This window comes from Sapajus apella, unplaced genomic scaffold (assembly GCF_009761245.1).
Source record: "Sapajus apella isolate SASKATOON/1434 unplaced genomic scaffold, GSC_monkey_1.0 scaffold36, whole genome shotgun sequence".
Classification (NCBI taxonomy): Eukaryota; Metazoa; Chordata; class Mammalia; order Primates; family Cebidae; genus Sapajus; species Sapajus apella.
In genome coordinates, this window is record NW_022436976.1 from 13,825,764 (window position 1) to 13,851,848 (window position 26,085).

General features: G+C 34.8%; 1 protein-coding gene and 1 long non-coding RNA gene across 3 annotated transcripts in view; one reads left to right on the top strand and one right to left on the bottom strand.

Moving 5' to 3' along the window:
- The window catches only part of LOC116564101, a 215,321-nt gene extending 210,210 nt beyond the window's left edge, over window positions 1-5,111 (bottom strand). Inside the window, exon 1 of the long non-coding RNA XR_004274722.1 lies at window positions 4,691-5,111. This is a non-coding gene — a long non-coding RNA (uncharacterized LOC116564101). The remainder of the gene's footprint in view (window positions 1-4,690) is intronic.
- Window positions 5,112-5,144: 33 nt separating this feature from the next.
- The window catches only part of NEGR1 (neuronal growth regulator 1), a 930,734-nt gene continuing 909,793 nt past the window's right edge, over window positions 5,145-26,085 (top strand). For both annotated transcript variants that reach the window (XM_032297093.1, XM_032297094.1), the window contains exon 1: window positions 5,145-5,743. In XM_032297093.1, the coding sequence (XP_032152984.1) occupies window positions 5,568-5,743 (176 nt within the window). In that variant the 5' untranslated portion in view covers window positions 5,145-5,567. The remainder of the gene's footprint in view (window positions 5,744-26,085) is intronic.

Below are 26,085 nucleotides of genomic sequence, written 5' to 3' on the forward strand. Positions count from 1 at the left end.
TTCACAGGCACACTTAGACACAGACACACATATATCAATTATAGAAAAAAATGCTAAAAAGTCAAAATTAACAAGCTATAGTAGCGTTCAAAAATATATAGGTTAAACATCTTTGCAATAAATATCTGAACCTTTTAGGAAATTAAAGAAATTACATAATAGAATAAAACAGAATAACTTCGATAGAATAAAATTTTACATTCTTCATGGTCCAATAGAAAGTATCAAATCTGATGTTTATTTTTGAATAGAGGTGCTTTAGTTTTTTTAAATATGTGAGAAAAAATCTTAAATAAATGATTATTGATTTTCCTGAAACTCATTGTAAATTATCTAATGAAATGTAGTTAAAGCTGCACTTGTTATCTTAGAAATAGAGTAGAAATTTCAGTTACTTAAAAATGATTTCTATCCACACCTACTATAACAATGTTCTTTCTTATTTAAGTACTTAGGTGAAATTTTCAAGGCAATTCTATAGAAATGGTTTGAAGAGCTTTGAAATTAAAATAGGTATCTCTGCACTCCTCTAAACATACAAACACACATATACACTTCTAACTTCTTTGCTTACCCTCAATGCTTCTAGTGAATAGATAAGATGATAAATCAATGATAATTGAATAAATATATGATATTTAAATAGAGTGATCCCTTAGGCAAATGATTTTGTTTTTTTCCTCCTCTTTATGCAATAGCCATTCCCAGAGTGAATAATATGTAGCTGTCACAATATAAAAAATGCAAAGATTTACATGGGTTATTACCCAAAAGAAGCTCACCATTTACTTATACTTTTATTTGGGGTGAAAAAAACACAAAATGACCATTCCTTCCAAAGACCTGTTAGTTCAACACTTGCTTAAATAAAAGAGCCCCCCCTCACCTACTTTACAATAACAATTTATAACAAAAATTACGCATTTCAACAATATAGAAGACATTTGTGGGTGCATAATTGTAATATTATTTGAGCAAGTCTCCTACAATCTAGGAAGAAATCATGGAAAGATGTTTTGTTGTGGTCAGCCATTAAATTCATTGCATCTGTGGTAACCTGGGCTACTCAATTACATAGCAGGTAAATGTAGAGATTGAATTGATGAGAAGGAGCTCTTTTTGTAGCTAAATAATTCAAATTAGATGTGTTTGACCAACAATCTGCTTTATTTTATTTGAAAAACACAAGATGGTAAAAATTTGGGAAATGTAACTCATAACGAAGTGGTTCTCAACTTGGAGTGATCCCCTTCCCAATTCACAAGACACTAAGCAACGTCTGGAGAAATTCTGGGTATCACAACTATTGGCATTTACTAGATAGAGGCCAGGGATGCTGATAAACATTTTCCAATACACACAGAAGTCCCAACGCTCCACACAAAAAAATAATTACCTGCACCAAAATGTCAAAAGGGCCTAGACTGAGAAACATTTCTGTAGTGGAAGATTCCCTGTCCCCAAACAAATTTCATCAGCTTTGTATTTTTCACACTGACCTAAAATTCATCAGCATGGGTCAGTTTTAGTTGGCAAGGTACTCCAAGCTTAAGGCAGCTTAATTCAAATAGAGAATCAATTATGGACCAAGTTAGAGAGCTATTATTCATAGGTACAGTTTCTAAGGGCTTTCTGACTGTCTCCTTCAGAAAATACAAAGTGATCTCATTAGCTCCTTCCTTTAGGTCCTGGGACCTGTCTTGACTAAAACTTCTCATGCCCACACAGTAATGGGTAACAGCAGGAAAGATAAAGCTAGCTTTACTCATTCACTACCAATAAACAAATATTTTTTTCATTCTAACAATCACAATTACACTGTTGAATAAAAATCGAGTTTATTAAACTATGCAAGCTTAAGAAGCTTCCTTATAACATTACTCTTTCCAACATCCTTAGAGATTCAAAATACAGGTCACAGGGCATGAAAGGCAGGGGTGGAATCAATCTAGATAATGGAATAATCCGCTATCACAACCAGGCTCCACCTTTCTCCTTCCAAACTAACTCCCTACTGATTGTTACATTTCCTGAAATACTAGAAGTTAAGCTTTTAAAACGAAGAAAAGAAAGGTACATCATTATAAAAAAGTAATAATTAACTTCATGTCATTTCCTTAAAATTCTATCCAAAGGAGTAACCCATTACACCCACTCCAATATTCGCCTCTAAAACTTTCTAAACAATGCTATTACTAATTCTTCTACTTCAAAAAATTCCACTAAGAAACTATTTGCTATATAAGATGTTTTTTTTTTTTCTTTTTTTCCTCATTTTGTTGTTTGGTTTTGTTCTGATTTTCCCTCAAAACAAGCCAAGACACCCAGAATTTAAGTCTCTGTTTGGAAGAATTTTAGGACCTCAAAAGAAAATATTAGAAACGACGTAAAAGCCTGTCAGATATTTTTTGCCCTTAGAAACGTTTAGGGAATAGGAAATCATAAGTGCTTTTACATTCATCTTCTCTATTCAGAAGCCTGGCAGTAGTACAAAGGTCAAGAGAGGCTACCCGACCTGAGATTTTTGGACTTGCTGTAAATAATAATGACCTACCTGTAAATAAATTTCCCCAATAATCCAGACATCTATACACTAAGTCCAGTTACTGCTTTCTTTAGATGGGTTCTCTAAGAGCTAAGTGTGATCTGTGAATGATAGTTGAGATGAAAACTAGAAATAAGGAAAAGAAACTCTTTGTCTTTAAAAGAAGTGGCTACAGTTTCCGTTTACAAGCCTGAAGGGTTGTTGTACATATTAAAACTGCTGCATAGCTCCATCCCTGGTCAAAGAAATCCCTCCTCCTACCACCCCTACCCCACCCCCGTGGACACTGAAGATGTCAGATCTCTGGGAAACAGCAGTTAGAAAAGGATGCTTTTCATAGCTTGTACTAGAAAACGCTGGCACCCCCATCCCTGCTTAAAATAGCACTAAACTGAATCACAATGCAGGAACCTATGCCTCCTGTATCTCTTCAATAGAATCTAGCTCGTTTCCAGTGAAATGATAAATAATACTGCATAGTTTTGCCCATGTATATGACATATCAATTCTTCTAATCCCCCGTTTGCCCTACATAATTTTATGCTTTATCCATCAGCGTGCCACGCAAGATAGAAAAGTGCAGTTAACACGATGACAGTGTTAGCTAGGTATCTGGCATCGATATTACTGAGAGTCTGTCATTTGACAATTATTTCCCTAGCATACCAGGCGGTAAATAAAATGTTTTCATTCATCCGCCAATGACTAACATTTTATTGATGTTTCAAAATGCGGTTGAAACTCTTGCCCTCTCATTTTCCGAGTCGGTTTTGAGTTAAGGCTGAATACTAACATCAGTAACTCCTGCCGCAAATGTCTCCGTTAACTGCCCAGCCTTGGAGTGTCAGTTCAGCAGGGAGGTGTTGCTAGTTAAGATTCTTCGATAAGCCAGTCTGGGTGGTCACAGGTGATGGGAACCCTTCCCTTTCCCCATATATCCCCGTGCATGGCGATAAAAATCACTCTGAACGCTGCTACCACCAAGCAAAACGACTCCCTGCCTGCCTCGTAAAGAGCTCAGTCAGGGGAGGCAGCCGGATGCTGACCCCTGCAGAGAGTATTGCTTCGGTGCGCTTTGCCAAAGGACCCTGCAAGCATTATGGAAAACGAGTTAGGGATGTGTGTTTTGCTTTATTTCCTCCAAAGGAGGAAGAACTGGGATCTGGCAAAGATAATCTTCTTCAAAGATTGCTAACGGGGGATGGGGTAAAGGAATGGAAAAAGTGGTGGTGGGGGTGGGAGCATATTTTTTAATTACTTATCTCCCACTTGCACTTCTCCGCTCTGCTTCCGAAACACCTCACTGAACCAGATTGATTGGTGTAACTGCTAACGACACAGCCTCGGTTCTTGCATTGATTTGCAAATGGCCCGGAAAAGCTTAGGAATCTTGAATCTGGAAATCAACTCAAGAAGGAAAGCAGAAAAAAGAGTAGCGGTCGGCCCCATGCCTAGTATCTCCTGCCTTGGGCCAGGGCAGGGCTGGAAACAGCCCAGCGAGCAGCGGAGAGGCTGCGGCGTGGGGAAGTGGGGGTTACCGCTCCGCACCGCCGAGGAGCAAGGCTGTTCAACCCGGTTTCGAGGTTGTTAAGAAATACAACCCTGCGACTCCTTAAACCCCTTAACTCTGCCCTGCCTCGACTCGGATGCGCCGATCATTCGTCCAGATAGGCTCAAATGGGTTAAACTGCCTCTTACATAACTCGACTGCCTGGCTCTACACAATTAAAACACTTGATTGCAGTCTTTTCCCAACTCTGCCTCCCAGCACGACCCGCCCCGTCCCTCCCAGCGCGCATGCGCGCCGCGCGTGCACAGGCCCCTGCTGGCCCGCGCGCGTACTACACACTCTCCGTCACATACACACTCCATGTTGACCATAAACACTCCCCCTCACACACACAACTTAGTGTCAACACGCACAGATAAAAGAGGGGCGTCCTGCATCCCACACTGGCGGACCCCACAGACGACACACAAGCTGCTCTATCGCAAGGCCTTGCACCCCCTCGTGTCCACGCAAAAAGCAGCCACCGTCCCTACCTATTCCCGAGAAAAGAGAGAGAACTAGTTGGCTGCTCATTAACTGCAGCACAACCACCCAGGCGAGATTAGAAGAAAATAAAAACCAAAAAAACAACTCACAGTCGCCGGCGTCACGATGGCGCCGACCACAACTTGGAGGACTTCAAACTTACGGTGCCTCGTGAGGTAAAACGCACAGGTGAGGGAAGGCAAAGCGCCCCTCAGCTCTCTTCACCCCAGCCCCGACACGGAGACTTTTCTAGCAAAGCATCCCTCTAGCGCTTACGACAGTAAGGAAAGCCTTCATTCTACGGTTACTCTCTCTTCCCCTCAGTTTGCATAATTGTCATACAGTTCCTCCTGATTTATTTTTTGTCTTTCTTTTCTTTTTTTCTTGCTTTATTTTTTTCTTTTCCTTTTTTTTTTAAATTCCCCCCCCCCCTTCTCCATCCCCAGTCCCCGGGCGAGGTTGCTAAGGAAACGGCCGCTTGGCAACGCGCGCGAGCCCGGGGGCCGGCGGCCGGCGCTGCACCCCGCGCTGCTTCTGCCGCTGCTGTAGCTGCTGCTGCGATTGCAGCCGCCGCCGCCGCTCGCCCTGCCTCCTCCTCCGCCGCCGCGCCTCCTCCCTCACTCGCCGGCGCGCTCGCCTCCTCGCTAGATGGTGTGCGAGCCGCCCAAGAATTAGACACACTCCGGACGCGGCCAAAAGCAACCGAGAGGAGGTGTAGTGTGGTGCCAGGGGGAGGGAGGGGAGGGAGGGAGGGAAAGCGAAGAGGAGGAGGAGGGGAGACAAAAACACCGAAAAACAAAAAGAGAGAAACAACACCCAACAACTAGGAGGGGGGGAAGAAAGAAAGAAACCCACCCACCCACCAGAAAAAAAAAAAAAAAAAAAAATCCTGTGGCGCGCCGCCTGGTTCCCGGGAAGACTCGCCAGCACCAGGGGGTGGGGGAGTGCGAGCTGAAAGCTGCTGGAGAGTGAGCAGCCCTAGCAGGGATGGACATGATGCTGTTGGTGCAGGGTGCTTGTTGCTCGAACCAGTGGCTGGCGGCGGTGCTCCTCAGCCTGTGCTGCCTGCTACCCTCCTGCCTCCCGGCTGGACAGAGTGTGGACTTCCCCTGGGCCGCCGTGGACAACATGATGGTCAGAAAAGGGGACACGGCAGTGCTTAGGTAGGAAGAACGACGTGCTTTTCGTACTTGTCTCGGTCTATCTTTCTGTCTCTCTTTTCACCCTCTTTACCTTCTTTATAACACGAACAATCATGCTGGTGGTGCTTATCGTGGAAAGACCACATCTCAGTCATTCCAGGTGCAGATCCTTCCCGGAGCCCTGGCCCGTTTTTGCTGGGGCAGGTAGCAAGCTGGACTCGTGATGCTAAAGCACTTTGCTGGAACGCCAAGTAGCCCGGGGATGAGTGAAGTGTCAGGTTTAGAAGGAGGGGCAGGTGCCACTTTGAAACTCAATGTACAAGGTCTCTGTTTTACTGTCATGGGGTACTCTCGGAGAGTCTGGCAAGTTTATCAGGTTTGTTTCTGTTTTACTCCAGCATAAGCGACTCTTTCAAACTGCTAGCTCTCTGTTCCCATTTATTTTCCCTCTCACTTGGACACTTAGGCTCGATTTCTTGCTGTTTAGCTTTCTTTCCGTTAACCGCTTTCTCCTTTCTTTCTTTTCTCCTTCCTCCTTCTTTTATACCATTTTCCCCACCTCCTTGTTACTCCTTTTCCCTCCAATACCTCTTTTCATATCTTTTCCATTTCCTCTGTTTTTCCCTCCTTTTTAAAAATTTCTTCGCATATTTTCTCCTCATTTGTATCTCCACGGCTTTAATTTCTGTTTCTCACAATTAATACCCTTTCCTCCTCTCCTTTGCTCTTTTCCTTTTTGTCCATTTTTTTCATTCCTCCTAATGTTCCTATTCTGTGCCTTGTCTTCCCTCTTTTGACTCCCACTTCTCATCCCTCTCCCCATACCCTTTCCCAGCCCTGTGGCACACACAGGAATGGTCACTCTTCCCCCTCCAGTACCATATACTCATCCTCATAAATCTCATTTCCATAAACATACTCCCTCACATACTCTCACATCCTCGCAGGCACTGGCACTTCCATGCTCTAAGAACCATCCACATTCAGACCCTCTCTCACTGTGTGAAAGGCATACTCTCCTTCTCTGTTCCACATTGTCACTTACACATGTGTACACACTGCCTCTCTCACTGGCTCTCACTCTGTCCTCTCTTTTTCTCTTTCTGTGTCTTCCTATCCCCTTTCTTCCCACCTTCCTCCCTCCTTCAGTCTTCAGTTTTTCTTCTTTTTTTCACTTTCCCTGTTTCCTTTCTTTCCCCTAAGCTTGAGCTCTGAGGTGGTTTGTCATTAATGAACATCCACACTCTGATTTTACCCCTAAGCAACACTGCAGAGTGGGAGTCCGGAAATATTTTATTACCTATGAAAATACAAATTGATGATCAGCAAAGCTTAGATCTAAACAAAGCTAAACGCCCTCATTCCTTCATTTCGTTCTCATCACCCTCCCTCTCCCCCTGCCACCCCACCTCACATTTCCCTGAAAGATCTTCTTTCTCTCCACTGGGTGGTAGTTGGTTTATAAGTGTGGATTGCACATCAGTGCACATGACATGTCTAAGTGAAAGAGTGGGAAATGTTTCTGTTTGAATCATGCAACATGTTTAAATTTAATGATGTGGGTGTGGTATATGACTTACAGCTTTTGGAACATGCCTATGAGTTCAAATTTGGAATACTGTCATAATTTTTATATTCACTAATACATATGTTTTTAATAATATGTGTTGTGAATACAAAATTTCAGTAAGTATATACAAAAGTAACTAATATCTTTGTTATTAAATATTTATAAAAACTTTTCATTGTTGGTAACAGTGATAAACTATTTGTCACAGAGAGAATATAAATTAAGCCTGTATTTACTCTTTATGTTAAGTTTGTTTTAGCAGTTTGAACAACAGTGGTAAGGACAAAACACTATCTTCAGAGGTTGCAAACACCTATCATGGGAGCTGCAATATGTATGTTTGTGCAAGCAACACATTGCTTATTTGTAGTGAGCATTACCATTTCCACCCTAAAGGATTCAAGAGACTGCTTTTCTTTCAACGATATATACTAGTATTTGGTTTCCCATACAAACAACAATTTAATAAATATTATGGTTAATTAAAATAGCTGGACCCACATTCTGCTTCCAGGAGACCTATGTTTAGTTCACTCATTGCTTCCAACAGTGAAGCTTCCCTAGTATGTGGGGACTATATATTTCCAGTGTTGTTGGTTTGGTGCAGCCCTTGTTTATTTTGTGTGCTCTGTACCTCATCCATTTAGATCCTGTGTCCCACATTTTGTGATATTTAGGGAGCTTTTGACTTTTAAAGTTATTAAAAAGAACAGAGTCTCTGTGTCTTTTCACTAATGTTTCTAACAAATTAGGTTTTAGTTTTTAATAAACAATTATTTTTTGTCATATGAAATGGAAATTTGATCTGCATTACATATTACTCAAAACAATTTGCTTATCGTAATTCTGAAATTCTCTAAGAAGTATCCAGCTGTTGAACTTCTTACATTGTCTGTACATTTTAAACTAATTTAACATATGTATTTATAAGAAATTATCTCTCCATTAGAAAATGTTAAATATTGTCAGTTATTTTTTCTTGACTCTTCTCTACAACTGGTAATTTCCTCTATTCATAGGCCAATACAGATAGAGCTTAGGACTATTTCGGTATAGGCAACTCAGGTGGTGTATTTTTTTAATCGAGTAATGTCACAGTCATATTTTGTTTTTTCGTTGTATACTTAAAACCATATCTGTTGTTATTCTCTAATTCATTAGAATACAAAACAAAATTCTACCCTTCAAACATATGCCCCGTCCCATCAATGTACATGAATGAATTGCTCAAGAGAACACTTAACTGAATTACATGATATCATTCATCAAGCTTAGCACAATATATTCTATTTTTAATGTAACTTATTCCTCACAGTGTCTCTAATAAAAAGCAAATAGTGACATAACAGTTATCAAATAACTTTAAGTGCTAAAGGCCTTAAAGTGCAAACTTGCCAGTCAGTGACTCTGTTGCTTGTGGTTACTCTAATGAAACAGAAGTTTAAAGGTCAAATGATACATTTCTGTCTCCTAAGTGCCAGAATGTCTGTTTTTGAGAAAAAGATCATGACAAAAAAAACTTTCCTTAAGTGGAGTTATAATACCCGAGGGAAACTCATTCTGATATCTACTATGTCTATCATTTTGTAAATCAGCTTTTCCGTTTAGCTTAAATACGGGATTTATGATGATATTCCACTTAATAATTTTAATATTTTTATCATTTTATCTTTGTCTTTTAGAATTAGTGAAGCCATATATATGAAGTATCAAGATGTTCATTACTTTTAATAATGTTACCCAGTGCTAAATTTCTGAATGATTCACTTGAATTATTTGGACCTTCTTGATAAAGTATTTAATGATGCAGATATTCAGTATAGTTACGTTTGATATTTCCTTTTTTTAAGCTTTGAATAATATACATTGTAATTTGCTATAAACACAAGTTGTTCTCATTAACTTATTAAATATAGACTTCAATTGCTACTGCATTTAATATATACAGTATTTTATTCTTAATGTAACTTGTTAATCTTGGATGGAGACATTAACTTTTTCTCCAGTCTTTAAGTTTCATTTTGTAGTACATGGAAGATCTGAGTTAATGTGTCATGGGGCTGATCTAGCAAAGAAGAGGAAATGCTAGAACTACATTGGTTATGCTTCAGAACCCAGCGTTTTTAGAACTGGAGAATTTAGGAGAATAGAACTCCGCTCCAGAACAATACATAAATTTCAGGAGACTTTAGAAAAATCATTTTGCAGTAACTTTTAATATGAATCAGTTGCTTTACTCTTACTTTATTAACAAATACTGTTATATAAACATGTCAAAAATGTTTAATACTCCTTGGAGAAATACTATGAACATCCTCATTTACATTCTCCCAGTGCCTGCACATTTTTAAAAAACATGTCGTTTTTAAGCTAATTTTTTTTCAATCTGTTTCTTATTCAGTCCTTCTATATGAAGTTTGTAGTTTTTTAGCTGCCTTTCGGATATCAATTCAAAATATCCTATTATCTGCTTGTCATGCTTTAATTGAAGAAAGGAAGAAAGATTCTTTCCTTAATTGTGATATCTTCTTATACCTTAGCAGAGTTGAACACAACTCTTGTCATTTTCATGCAATAGATTTGAACGGAAGTTATATGATATCCTACTATGATATTGTAATACGAAAGAAGGCTTTTGCTGATTGCACACTTCTACATTATTGGAAACCGCAAAACTTTTACAAGTAAATTTATGAATGCATATGGCAAATATTTATAAGTGCTTATCCTATTTGTTCACTACATTTGCCTTTTGATTAGACTACATTAACTAGTTGCGATTTGAAATGTATGCTGTTAGTTACAATAAAATAAATGATTTCTGTATGAGAATACAGAATTAACAATAGCGGTAAAAATCAGTTATGCTGTACTTTAGGAATATTATTTGAGAGTCTCACATTTTCTGTTGAGTTATTTCTATACACTGATGCCTTATACATTCCAAATATACTGTTCAGCTTTACAGGTATTTTTAATTATGGACATTAAGGCATTATTTTAAAACCTATATGTTTATTAAATAGTATTATAAAATATTTTTTAAATCTTTAGTTTTTTTTTTTTTTAAAGAGGAGGGATAATAGATTATCAGAATAGTCCATCTGAAAAAATATGTTCTAGAATATGGAATAAATGCTCTGTGTTACCTATGTTGAATTGCAGAACTGTTCTGTTGGCAAGATATATTACCTTATACATTAGTAGACAACTATTTATTAATAAAAGAACAAGATAGTATTTTTAATTTTCTAGATAAATTTATTTTGCCCAATCTTTTTAGTTCAGAAGAATTCAAAAGCCCATGTAGTTGTACAGAGCTTTGAACACAAGCATGTTAATGAACTACTTTTTAAAAATGGATTGGCTTTACAATTAAATTGCTCCATGGAATAAGTTTGTTCTGTAATGCCTGACTTCTAAAGAACTTACAGAAATGTTCACATCATGGTCTTTGTCATTTCTGGGCCTGATTGGCCACACCCGTCCTTTGCCCATCTACTCTTCTGTGCTATGGGAGTGGCGGGAGGTCGGTTGGTAGAGGTTGGAGCTAATCCTTTAAGCTACGCTACCTCGTCTTCCATGCCAACTATCTTCAGGCTGTCATTAGCCAATGGAAAGTAGTTTATGGTGAAGGGACAATATCATGAAGGGAGGGGATAGGGCATTTCTCCCCTTTTTCATTGTTTTGGCCTGTGTATAGCACTGTATTCATCTTCTACTGGAACCTTTTTGGGGACATCCACCTGGTAACTAGCTCCTCTGTTTTTCTTCATTGCCTTATCCCTTTTTTCCTTCAACCAGGAGGAATAGTGGCTTCCTGATGTTACTAATCGCTGGCTTATCTTACCATCTTCTGTTTGGCTTCTCAGGTATTCCATCACCTTTAAAATACATTTCCTGCATTAAGTTCTCTAATTTTAAATATCCAAAATGGTTTAAGTGTTGTTTGTAGAACTTTGACTGATGCATAGTGAAAAGTGATAGTTTTTGTGATTTTAATTACATTTGATTGAGTGACTGCTTTGCCTGTGGCACCATAAGTGTTACTCACTAGCACTGCATGTAATAGTTTTTTAAGGAAACATGCATAGAGGTTAAACCATAACAGTATTGAGGCTTATTACAAAGAAAAAAGGCAGGTGCATTGGCTTTTTAATCCATATACAGATTATGTTAATAATAAACCGTATGAATAAATATTGAATTAATATAACATTTAATAAACAATTTCAGTAGGAAAATATATAACATTGCTACGTGTGGAAAATAAATTGAATTGATCAACATATATTGACGAGATTCAATAACGATGTTATGTTTTTTGACTGAGCCAAAAAGAACTAGGATTAAACCCTGCTAGTAGATATGTGATCAAAATGTTAAGACAATTCCTATAGTGTTGTCTACTGAATTCAAGAAAAATTAAAGGTCATTTCTTATAAAGAATAACATCTGAGGTGATAATATATGTTTCTAGTTTTTATGAAGAATATGACCATGACAAAATCCATAATTTAAGTATTTGACTATTGGAGGAATAAGTCTCTCAAACCAGTGGAATCTTTTGATTAAAAATCAGATCATTTTTCTGCCATATCTTGTTTCACAATTGTAGAAATTAAAACATTATAGACATCCCATAACTTACACTTTTTTTTTTTGACATGGAGTTTCACTCCATCGCATAAGCTGGAGTGAGGTGGCACAATCAGAGTTTGCTGCAGCCTCTAAATCCTTGGGCTCAAGTGATCCTCCTGCCTTAGCCTTCTGAGTAGCTGGGACTACAGGTGCGTGCTAACATACCTGGATATTTTTTTTTAATTTTATTTTTAGAGATGGGGTCTTACTGTGTTGCCCAGACTGGTTTCGGACTCCTGGCCTCAAGCCATCCTTATGCCTCAAGTAGCTGGAGTTATAGAGAAAGCCACTTCTCCCTCTTAACTGTGTATCAGATGATGTGAACTTCTCGCTTACGTGTGCAAAACACTTTCTAAAAGATACTTATGTGGGTGTCAGGTTCCTATATAAATAAGCATTGTCATTGAGTTCTACTATTGGTACATTTTTTTGTAATTATTCAGGAAAAATTTTAATTTAAGACTATCGTTAGTTAAATGACTCTCTCTCAGGGTTGCTCTAGAGAGGATTTCTGAATTTGGAAGAAAGTTGAATTTCTTGGTATCATCCATTACATTTATCTGGAAGCTTGCTGATAAAGATCGTCATTGGTACTTTCTACGCATATGAAAACAAAAGGTTTTTATTGTTTTTTTTCCCCCCCCAGGAGCATCCTATTACCTGTCTTTTTGCTTTTCTAAAGAAAATGTTAAATTGGTTTACATTTTATTTTGTCATATGTTTCACGTGTTTCAAATTAACCAGTAGAAACAAAAACTTCCCATATAACTAGAGAGTAAAATCTCAGATTTTTCGACAAAGGAATAATTATTATCAAATTAAGTTTTAATTACTCTACTGTATCTATTACAAAAAAGTGGTATAACTCATAAAATATTTATGAAATTAAATAATGGAAATTTTGTGATATTTTGCAAAGTTGTATTTTCTGTTTTTCTTTGCTATTTTAATTTTGATTAAAAAACACATGGGCTTTTAGTGGTAAAATGCTCTCATTCAACTATCCCTAGGGCCTTAGCACAGCAGCTTTCATGTTTCAGGCCAATAAACATTAATTTTTGAATTAATGTGTCAATGGAAGGGTAGGTGAAAAATGAATGTATTTAAGTGTTTTTTGTTGTTATTGTTAAATCCATATATCAACAGTTCCTGCCTTAAATAATTCCTGCAGAGGTCTTGTGGTTTAAGAGATATACATTAGAAATATTCAGTGTCTTTAAGTTACAGGGCACAGTCCACTTTGAAGGAAATATACTTTTCGCTAAGGGTGTTATTAAAATATACTAAAATATAAGACATTTTACATAATAAAGGTAAAGTATTCTTTAACTTCTATTTTGTGTGTATTTGCATATGTGTGTATGTGCTATGTTAAGATTTCAAGTGTATTCTTAGTGTAGGTTTAAGCAGAAAAGTTTGAAATGCAATGATCTATTTGTAAGATTTTGAAATGTAGTTATACTTTTAAGGAGATCTCAGATTTTAAATTATATAGGAAGGATTTTGCCCTTGACAATTACAATCAGCAGATAGCAGGAACAGTTCAAAATAGCAAAATGTCTATTGTGACCTCCTAACATTTATTTCTGTTTCTACCTCAACTTATGGAGCCTCCTCTTCCTTTCTCCTAAGGCTCTAATTAAATGAAATCAATAAAGTTACAGAGGTAGAAAGAATTTGCTATTGTTATGAATGAATAACTCAATTGTAAAAAGTAGCTACACGCCCCAAACCATAGCAGAACTTTTGTATCATTTTAACCCTCTCCCAGAGGTAGGTCAGCAGTACTTTATAAACCACAGTGTATTGATACTAGCTGATAGAATTTTAATGTGGTCATATGGCTTTGATTTATAATGTTGAGGATGTTATCTATTGGTGTAGTGGTTTCTAAGCCATATCAAGTTCTGAATCCTGACAGAGGACCTTTGATGCTCTTATAAGCATTCAGCTGGCATGGGTATTGGTCTCTTAATTACTTTCTCTAAGAAAAGGGGAATAGAGGAAAGGAAGGAGGAATTTGGCAGTGTTGCCAGCATTAAATGTTGCTCTTTTGAATAAAAGCCAATACATCGTACTTTCCAAGTAGCTGGTAATTTACTCAATTTAAGGAAGATGCTTATAATCCTTCTCAGTCCGGAACACAGTTGTTCTTTACTGAATTTTTCTACATCATTCAGGCATAGGTCCAGTGCACATGCTACATGATAGAGTTTGTGTGTGTATTAGTGTGTATTTAAAGCTGTGGTTACTGCCATAACGTATTTAAAAGTTTTAGATGACTTAGAGGGCCATGTTTAAAAGGTATGTTCTGTTGTCTTCAGAAACCCCTTTCTTTTCATGCAACTGTTAAATTTAGAGGTATTAATTTATTTAAGAGATATTGTGAATATAAGAGCTGTAATCAGAAGATATTTTATATATTTTCTTTAATAACATTTCATCCTATTATATCAGGGAATCTAATAAATCAAAGGGATCATAAAGTTTTTCTAATTTTATAAATAGAATAATTATTGCTGGACAATATATGTAGATACATAGTAGTATTTGATTTGTAAGTATTTTTCAAATAAATAATTTGGTAATTTATCAGTTGAATAGAAAGTGACATGTATACTACTTAGCATAGTGCTTGGTAGATTATTAGCATTTAAAACCCGAATGTTGAGTGAAGGGAGAGGAGAAGGGAAGGAAGGGAAGAGAAAGAAAGGGAGGGAAGAAAGTAATTTAAGCTGTATTAGTGACTTCTCATCAAATTACTTTAAACTTTAGATCACTTGGGATAACATAGAATTAAGCCCAGAAATTGCATTATATGGAGCTACAATAAGAGACAGCATATTTAATTTCATATAAGTTATCAAATAACTGAAAGAATTACAAACCTATAACCTTCTGCATTATTAGTCTGTTTTCATGCTACTGATAAAGATATACACAAGACTGGAAAGAAAAAGAGGTTTAATTGGACCTACAGCCCCGCATGGCTAGGGAGGCCACAAAATCATGATGGGAGCCAAAAAGCACTTCTTACATGGTGGCAACAAGAGAAAATGAGGAATAAGCAAAAGCAGAAGTCCCTGATAAACCCATCAGATCTCTTGAGACATATTCACTATCATGAGAATAGCATGGGAAAGACTGCTCCCCCATCCCGTTTCAATTACCTCCCCCGGGTCCATCCCACAACACGTGGGAATTTTGGGAGATACAATTCAAGTTGAGATTTGGGTGGGGGCACAGCCCAACTGTATCACCTTTCCATGATTAAGTGATATACACTGTATATATTGAAGTTTGAAAATTATATTTTTCATTCAAGTGTATGTCTTCTTAGTTACTAGTCTATATTTATTTTAGAACATAGATAGTAGCCCTATACCTTGGCCAGCAATTGGGTCAGGGGCTATTTTTTGAAATATATTCACAAAAGAAAATTATATATACAGTAAATGCTTATTTAATATTGTTGATAAGTTTTTGGAAACTGACTGAAGCAAAATGACATATAATGAGAACAAATTTTCTTCCCTCATCAATGTTGTAATGAATCAACATGGAACAAAACGATGTTTTTCAATTACCCACTGTACACTGTTTCACCTAAAGTCACAACTTGCAAGAATCTATTCACATAGTTGGGGGATTATAATAAATCTTTGAAAAATATTCTGCATCTCTTTCTTGATCTTATGCTTTTTATCATTTTTGTTCATAAATTGTTAGTAACTAGATGTGAAGTTACTTTTGCTTATTTGCAAAGTTTATTGTCTATCATGATTGCTTAGTTTTATTGAAATTGTTCATGCTTTGAGACACCCAGAGTGGAAGTGAGTATAGCTTGAGTTCCTGCTTCTCTACTTTTACTGATTCTGTGACCTTAAACAACAACCTTGCTTCTACAACAGAACTACACGGATTAAATGAGATGTTGCATGTAAAATGCTAACAGTACATAACACATAGTAAGTACTAAAAGTACATTAGCTAATACTTTTATGCTGCTTTTTCTCTCCTAATCTCCCTTTGAAATGTATTGGCAGTTGGCCCCACACCTGGAAGTAGAAATGCACCAAAAATGTTTTAGCTGTTAGGGTGCAGACCCAGAGCCCTCAAAAGAAGTGGAACCACAAACTTTATGCTCAACAGACTGGTGGTGATTTGATTTGCTTACCAGAAATAAGAGAGCACTGTAATTGGGTGGTAACATGAAACATTGAGGACATCAGTGAGAAATGGAAAGAAACAGAAGAGAAGAAGTAAGAGTAATTAGAAATATGTAATGGCAGTGAAAGAGGATGAAGATTAACATTTGTGACAGAGTTTAAAATGGAAAATGGGGCAATTAGTGATAACATTGGAATAGTTGATAAGAGGACAAGCAGTAAAAAATAGCAAACTCTGGATTATGGATAGCGTAGCAAATAATTATTAAGGATTAAATAATGTGTTTATGGTTCCTTGAGGCATCTGTATGTTATGCTGAAAGCAATGCAGTTCAGAAGTGGTAGGTATGGGCAAGAACTTTCCCTATACATTGCCATTGTAGCCATAGGCAATATATTGAATAAAATCGCAGAATTATGTATGAATGCTTGCTCTAATTCTACATACTTGCAAAAAGCATAGCGGAGTGTTTTACAGCCATGATGATGGAACCATCATCAATATTATGATTCAGATTCAATTCACAGTCCCAGAACATCTACCATATGACATACATTCACAACTATGTACAATAAGGTATTGCCTTCCCAGTCTTATAGCCAAGTAGATTGGCAAGGGAAGATAACTTGACCCAGGTGGAACAGTTAGGAAGTATGTAAGCCAGAATTCAAATCCAGGTCCTTTATCCCAAGCCCAGTGCCTTTCTGTTATCTTGTACCTCTTAGATCAAAACAATTGATAAATTTGTTGGCTATTCAGTTACTAAGCATTTACTGAATACCAACTGCCTTTTAGCTGCTAAGTCTACAGTGATTAAAAATGTCAAGGAGGTATGTTCTATATTTGAGGAAGATGTGAAATTGTTTAAATGAGGCTACATATTTGGCATATGTATTAAATGTATATGCTATATGTTAAATATATATGCATATATATTAAATGGTCACATGCATTTACTAGATAGGAAAATTATGAATTTTAAAAACTATAGATATTCTGAAAAAAAAAACAAACTCTAGTCCAAAAATGATTCCATCCCTAATGATTACAAGCTATTGATAACATAATAGAAAAATAGCTATTGGACATCACTTATAGTTAGGTATTACGTGTTGGTCACTGCAATGAATCCTCACAACAAACTCTACTTTTTCTACTTTCCAAATGGAGAACCAACCTCATAGAAGTTGAGTAATTTTCTGAACTTTATTATGGCTATTAATGCATAACCAGGATTTCATTCTAGGCCTGTGTGTCTCAAAAGCTCATGCTCATTTCCTTTCAAAACCACAATATTTCTTGAAGGTTTCTCTAGTCCTTAAAATAAATGAAAATCAGTAGTTCCTTGTTATAGTATTCCAAGTCCCTAATTTAATTATCTGAATGCCTATTCTGATATAAACCTGAACAGCTGAATCACCTTGATTCACTCCTTTGAAAGGCATTAGGCAGCCAATAATTTTAAGCACCGTTATTTCCCAAGATAGGAAGATCTAAAGATTCAGAGACCTATAAAAGCCCCTGGTACTCCAATTTCAATAACGTCAGCAGTAAGGTATAGAGTCTTATGTTTAATCGCCATCAATGAATAAAATCAAACATATTAGATATTTTGCCTTTTTCCGCTGCTGGTAGAACTAGTTTATATAGTTTATAGCCTAATTGATTGAAAACTTGTTTGTATACAGTAGTACATAATTTAATAATCTTTTAAAATGTGCTTATGTATCCATCTTCTAGAGACTTGACATGTATACTCAAGGTGTAAAATTTCATGATGGCTGTGGCTGCTTTGCATATCCAGAGCTTTTCCAGTAAAGTACTGTTTTTGTCTCACATTGTTAAAAATTACTTTCAAACCTTTATAACCCAGTTCTAGCTCCTTCTTTGCATTCCTACACCCTTCCATTTTATATTGTTTATTCTATCAATTTTATATTACAGTCTGTTATCTAATTCGGCTCTACACAAGACTGTAACAGTCAACAGCATTGATTTATATTATTTAAAATTCATAATCATGTATATTGCTATTTGTATGAATATGTTTACTAAATTCTAGAATCCTTGAATTGATTTTTAGTCTTTCTTTCTTTGGAAATTTATTTTATATTTTTTCATTCATTGTGTAGTTTTTTCCATAGGCACCATGTTATTTCAGGTGTTCATTCACCTAATTTCAGCATTAATGCATTGAGTCTCTGTAGTATGCTATGCACTTTTTGTGAGTTTTAGATCCAATGATGGTAAGATATAAGTTACCATCTATTGAATTTACGTTGTAATTCACTCTGTATTCTTAAACATTGTTGTGTGTTATAAAGAAGTTAAGTGTGGATCTGTACTTCACTAACCCTTAGCTCAGTGGCCATAGTAAGTTATTTGGTTTTTTTGAGATTCAAGTTTTCTTGTCTGTAAAATGGAAATACTGAGAGCGACTTCCATGCGTATTGTGAACAATGTAATAATATATGTGAATGTCCCTAGAGCAGTGTCAGACACAGTTCATGTTCTTTCATTATTAATTTTCTTTCTTATGCTGCCTTCCTCCTCTTCCTTTAATATAGCTATAATTTATGGCCAGAACAACCTAGTTAAAGAAATTTTTACATGTTATATTGTACTTGGTGTATTCTGTTTGCTCTCTGATAACTTCTGAGGTTTACCTATTTTTAATTCAAGGCAGCTTTCTGATACTGTGAAGAGTAGGGGAAGTCTGAAGGTATGATGACCATCTCACGCATACTGTTTCTACTTCTTGGAGTTATTTTTTTCTTCATCTGAGATAATTTTCCTTCATACTGTTTTCCCTGTGATGCTTTTATACATGGATTTTCCTCTAAATTTATCATCAGTTTTTGACATATTCTCAGAGTTCATAAAGGGTTTATCTTCATTATTTCTTTTGTTAGCATCATATTCTTCTTACCTTCATTATGTGTTTCTGCAATAAACTTGTATTTTCTTTTTTCTTAGTTGAAGTGATATGTGTAAGGGACATCTGATGCTATATTTTACCAGCAAAGCAAACCATATTTTTAATTGTTTTGCAAATAATTCTTCATTGAAGTAGCATTTTTATACTTCTCTGATTTTATTTTATGAACTATTTCGACATGTCTACTCCCAGTGGAATGAATGACACTTCTCTCTAGCAATTTCAATAATTGATGAGTTGATTTTCTGAATTTTCTTATGGCATTCAGAAATTCTGTTCATGTTTGATACATGTAACTAGTTTCTTGCAAACAATATCTGGACATTTCTATATTCAGCTTTAAGTAAGACACAATGCATATAATGTTAATATGGGAAAATCACTAAAATGTAAATTCTTGATAATTTTTTTCGCATTAAAATTCCTGTTCATCTTCCTTCTCCTATGTAAGAATATACTATTCTTGCTGTTTTGAATTTCTCATAAAACTTTTTAATAGCTTATCATTTTCCTACTTATAGTTACCCAGGCATATGTATATAAGATGGGGTTCTTGAAAATAGTGGCATAATTCTATGAATTGTTTAAAAAATTGGATCAGGAAACTGATTCCGATTGGCTACCTCACTGTAAAGTGGGTTAATGATAGTGTCTAACCTATAGGTTCTAAGATTTTAAATGAGATAAATTTTGGAAGTTCCTGAACATCATGCCTGGTATAAAGCAAACAAATGTTGCTAGTATGATTTTTATAAATATCAACAGTAAACCTTCATAGATATTATAGGGAATTAGCTGAAAGCAACCAATATCAAGGTTTTTTGATAACATGATTACTACTTTGCCCTCTAGTATGCTTTAGGAACTTATTAATTATTCTTTATTTCAGATAGGACCTTTTGCTATTGCCATCTCTTGTGTGGGGCATTCTCCTTCTCATCAATTGATTTTCCAAAAAAGGAGATTTAGTAACTTTCAAGTTCTATTCTCTAAATTTAGCTCAATGGCATTTTTTTTTCCCTCATTCCCACACACATTTCTGAATGTATTTGCCTAGTGAATTTATTTACCTTGCATTTAATACAGGATTTGACAAAATGTGTTTGGTGAGTATAAAGAAGTTCTTTTATTGTATTTTAGTTATTTATGTGCATGTTTTATAAAAGACTTCTACCTAGCTATAGACCTGGTGAAGAAAGAACTATTACCTTAATTGACTTTGTATCACTTAAGGCTTTGAACAGGCTTAGTGGTTAGAAAACTATTTGTAAAAATAAATGAATGATCTATAAAAAACTTGTTTCTCTCAGTAGAATCTTTTACATGCTTAGTTTAACACAGTGTATGTACTTCTGGTACATATGCATTTTTAATTTATTAAGTTATTAAAGTTTGCTATTAGTTAACATAGTTTATATAAATCCCATTTGAAATATTTGTTAAGGTAAATATGTATTGGCATTTCCAATTCTTAGAGTTCATTACAATGTTAGGTCAATTATTCACCAGAAGTTTTGTGCAGCCAAGGGCACACTCTTCTGTAAATATCATTGTCATATTCCCAGAAAATGTTAATACCAATAACATTATAATGATATAATAATACGGACGGGAAATAGTCTCACAAAAGATGATCTTAGGAGTTTAGTAAGGTACTATTTTTAAAAATGTAATACTACCTCAAAGTAAGATTATTTTTGGAATTTTATTTAATAAAATCACTTGAATTCTAGAATGCATGCTGTAGTATTTTTTTGAATGATGGATTATAAAATATAGGATGTCATAACTAAGGAAGAAGAATTAAGTCCTTCCTAATAGGACTAATTAAATAAACTTCAGATTTGGAAAATTATTTTGAATATTCTGTTTGATAATGATGGCAATCCTATGATTTGTATAGACTGTTATGAAAATTATTTCTAAAATTTATAAATATAGGAAGCTCACTGAAGATTTTTAAAATATCTTTTAAGTTCTTAGTAGGTATATTTAATACTACATGTCTTAGAGATTTCAGAAACAAATAATTCTTAGTTTGGTTTTAAAGATAAAAACTTTTAGTTTCTGGTTCCTACAGGGTATATTACCATTTAGTGGGGCATTCGATAAGTAGTTTATTGATTGAATATATTTCATTTCTTTGAAAGCTTAAAATATACTTAACCACTGATTTGTTATTCTGGAGTAAATAAGTTACATACTTTAGGTTCAAATTAATTCTTAGTTGTTAAATTGGGTGTTTACATTTCAGTTATTTTTCTTTAAGAAAAAATGTAAAAGGAAATTTGATATACTCAAAGATTAATGGAAATATTGAAACTGATTGACCTTAGTATCACAAAATTAATTAAAGTTAAAGGCTAACAAAACTATCTTCTTAATGAAAGAGTCAATTTATTATCTATTTTAAATGATTTTCATTTGGCATCATCAGATAGGTTAGTGGTTAAACAGGCAAACAGCTATCATTAGTCATGCATAATTAAAACAAAAACATTGTCCAAGAGTTTAGAATAAGTGTAGGCTAGAGAAAAAAAATCTGTTATGTAAGGTATATAGAAATTAGTAGTGTGGTATATTCAACTTTGATTAATTAGAAAATGTTAAATTATTTGCAACTACTGAACTATTTTATGAAGAAATGACAGTTGAATAAATAACCTAAAACTTATTCAACACAGTAGTTTATAATAATTGTAAAGTTATTACATTAACATAATCTTCAAAAAAACCAAAGACATATAAAATAATTTCTTATTAATGTGTGTTTAATCTTTAGGAAAATTAAACTCTGGTACTTTTTTTAGATTTCTCTTTATGTTCAAAATGATAGTTTTTTTAAGAAGAAATCAAGTATTATCATTTTAAATGAAGATTATCTTATCACTGAGAAAGTCTATTAAATTTTAAATGTTTATAGGTGTTAGTAGAGGCTGTATTTTCTGTCATTAGAAGTAGTTGATCCCACTGAGGTGGGCGGATCACAAGGTCAAGAGATCAAGACCATCCTGGCCAACATGGGGAAACCCCGTCTCTACTAAAAATACCAAACTTAGCTAGGTGTGGTGTTGCGCACCTCATCTTGGGAGGCTGAGAAAGGAGAATAGCTTGAACTCCGGAGGCGGAGGTTGCAGTGAGCCTAGATTGTGCCACTGCACCTCAACGAGGCGACAGAATAAGAATCTGTCCCTATCCCCCCAAAAAAGAGTAATTGATTTATTCAAATTTCATAAAATATTTTAAAAGTTTTTAAGAATTAAAATACTACTCTGAAGTTATTTAGTTTCCATATATATGTTATTTTAATTTGGATAACAAGTAATAAAAGATTGTAGCATAAGAGATATCAAAAAATAAATATGACTTAATTGTTGAAAATATAATTATCATAATGACTATATATTTAAAACTTTAACATAGAATGTCTAGCTATTTTATGGGACTAAATCATCCCATTAAAATTGCATCAAGATATAATTGTAAATATTTCTTATATATTTTAAATTAAAATTTAAATATAATTCATACCTTTGAAATAATATTTGTCTCTTAAAATGTTGTATTGTTTGTATGTTTTCTTAAATAACATAACATCTTTATTAGGGAAGCAGAACAAGTGTTAAAATTCCAATTTTAAAAATGAACAAACACAGGCTTACATGTTTAAAGACTTTTTTTGTTATGAATAATGCATGTCTTGTAAATATCAAAGCTTGGACTGGAACTTAGTCTGATTTCTTGTTCTGTATACTTGTCTTCATATTAATGGTTACACAGACATAAACTACTCAGAGTTACAGATTTTATTTGATTTTCAATGGACTCCAGAACAGCTTTTGATTTTATTTTAGCTTCCATATTGAATATACCTGTCATAGTTAGTGATACCTCTAATTTCCAAAGAACACAGTTTCTCATTTTGTGCTCCATTCCCCATCACACTTTACTCTTTCTAGTGAATATATGTGTTACATAAACAATGGAAACATCTAAGAGGAAGTGAATCTACATAAGGATAAGAAAATTAGGGAAAGGGTGATATACTGAAAATTACTAAATATTTTCCCACCGCTATACCATCACCCTTATCTTTTTTCATTGTCATTTTTTAAATTCCTTTTTGCTTGTCACTTCACTTATTTGGGGGTTTAGAAGGTGATGAAGAGATTTTTTTTTCTTTTTTGCCAAAAGATATGCCTACATAGCAGTAATTCAAAAAAGTTAGAACAGAGACTGTTCAAGTATAGATAACTTTACATTCTGCAAATTCTCTGTTTTGTTTTGACTGACTACATTTATCACAAGTTTTAAGAAAGATTTTAAGATCACTTTTATTAAGCATGTATTTAACTTCAACAGCAGATTTTATTCACTTTAGAGAGCTAAAACATCCAACTTGCATAGGCAATTTCAAAGAATGAAGAAATAGATCACTTTGATCACTCTTGAGGATCATTTCTCCAAATAGTATTTTTTGGGGACTGCTAATGGGAATGCTAATCCATCTATGTGATGTTAATAAAAATGTTTTAAGAAACTTTTTCAGCTGACTTATATATGATCAGCACTCTTTATTTTCTAAAAAATCTGATACCTACAGCATATATGTAAACTTCTTTTTAATATGACTATAAACTTTTTTTCTCAATTGCCTTTTCATCTTAACAGGGTCAGGTAAATATGAGTGTGTTGAGAAAGACTTTTGTTCCTACAAAAACAAAGTTGAATTCTTTGAAAATGCTAGATAAAGGTAATTGTTAAAAATAACGATTTTTAAAATAATATTTAAGTATATGTAGATGGGGTAACAAAAATTTGAAGGAAAATTATTAAAACCTAGATGACTTCTACACTCGGGCTGCTTCACAAAGGTTTAAATTGTCATTCCTCTTTAAAGAACAGGAAATTGAAAATAGGGTCATCTTAATGGAAACAGTATGTGATAGAAGAAGGGTAGAAATTTAGTCCCTTTGTTACTTGCTAACAGAACATGTTGACCTGATGTTCTAAGACTAGTACATAAATATGCATATACATATTTTAAGTAAAAATAAAATATTTATGGTATCCACATAATAAAGTACTTTTTGATTAACTGATCAACATTATCTTCATACTTCTGTTTTTTATGAGATTGCCTTAAAAACATTGTATGCTGTTGGAAATAATTTTAGAAGACAAATACCTTCAAATAATGTACCACTAATTAAGTATATATGTACCTTTATTGCACATCCATGGAGAGAAATGGATAAATGATATTTTGGTAATTATAAACATCTTTGCCCTTTGAGTGGAGGAGATAATAATGATTTATTCATTGATACAACTAATAGTGCTTGAGCATTTAGCCTGTGAGAGTATTCTATTAGATGACTGGGATCCCCTAGGAAAAACAAAAATGAAAAATCTCTTGCCCTCAAAAAGCTTATTATATATGTCAGGCAAACAAATGGAAACAGGAAAACCAAACAGTCACAGAAGAAAATAAGAGTTTTAAATAAGGGCAAAGGTAATGAACTCTGTGTATTCTTCTCCTGTTGTGTTCCAATTGGATTTCTTTTGTGACTATAAAGGAAACCACTGCTATTTGAGCTTTCACTTCAGGAGAAAGCTTCCAGAACTCAGGCAGGGCACAGCCTCATCTCCCAATCTACCCCCTTTACAGAAATCATTATTTCTACGTATAGTATTGCACTTCACTTTCCCAACCCTATGTAGATAAGGGAAATACCATTCCGGCTTTGTTGCCACTCACGATTGAGTGTAAAAGGTACGTTCTCAGCAAGCATGCCCTGCCACTCAAGTATCCAATCTAGGATAGCTTCCCAGACAAATGTTAAGATGCCCATTATCCCCCATATGATGTGCTCTTTCATGATACTGTGTTTATTGTCTTTCTACCATTCTTTGTTTAACAAATAGATTTGGGGGTACAAGTGCAGTTTTGTTACATAGAGATATTGTGTAATGGTGAAGTCTGGACATTTAGTGTATACATCATCCAAATAAGGTACATTGTACCCAACAGGTAATTTTTTATCCCTCACTCTGCTCCTACCCTTATGCCTTTTGAGATCTCCAATGTCTGTCATTTCCCTCTGTATGTTCATGTTACATATCGTTCAGCTGCCACTTCTAAGTGAGAACATGTGGTATTTAACTTTCTGTTTCTGAATTACTTCACTTAGAATGATAGCCTCAAGTTTCATCCATGTTGCTGTAAAGGCATGATTTTATTATTTTATGGCTGAGTAGTATTCAAGTACTTCTGTGTAAGAACATGGATCTTGCATGCTTTATGCCAAGACTTGCCAAAGTGGTGCCTGACCCCACAGTTGGTTCTCAGTGAAATTTTGTTCACAGAAAAAAAAGTTTTAGAATTTTTTTTAAACTTACAGAATTTAAATATTGAATATGACAATGCTAAATGTACATTTTGGCAAATCATAACAAATATATAGTTTGAATAAAACCTGTGAAGTAACTCTTTAAACCAGTGTTCTGCATAAAAAAGTTTGAGAAACATTCTTATATATTCATTAGAAGATTTGCCTATTAAATTTCTATTTTAAAATGTGAGGGACTTGAAAATACAATACATTATGCTAGGTGATAAAACAACAATATTGGACTCTAAATTGGCTATGAAATTAAGTGACAATAAATGTAAATATGTTAAAGGATAGTAAAAAACTATATATTTTTATGGTCCCATCATTCATAGTACCAATTTAATGTCAGCTTATTCTATGGCCATCTATTTAGGCTAATATGTATATATATATATATATATATATATATATACACACACACACACACACATACACACACACACACACACAAACACATATATATGTATATATATATGGCTCAAATGTACATATATATAAATATACATATTTATATATTTTATTGCACTTTAGGTTCTGTGGTACATGTGCAGAACATGAAGGATTGTTGCATAGGTACATACATTGCAACGTGGATTGCTGCATCCATCGCTCTGTCACCTATATCTGGCATTTATCCCCATGTTAT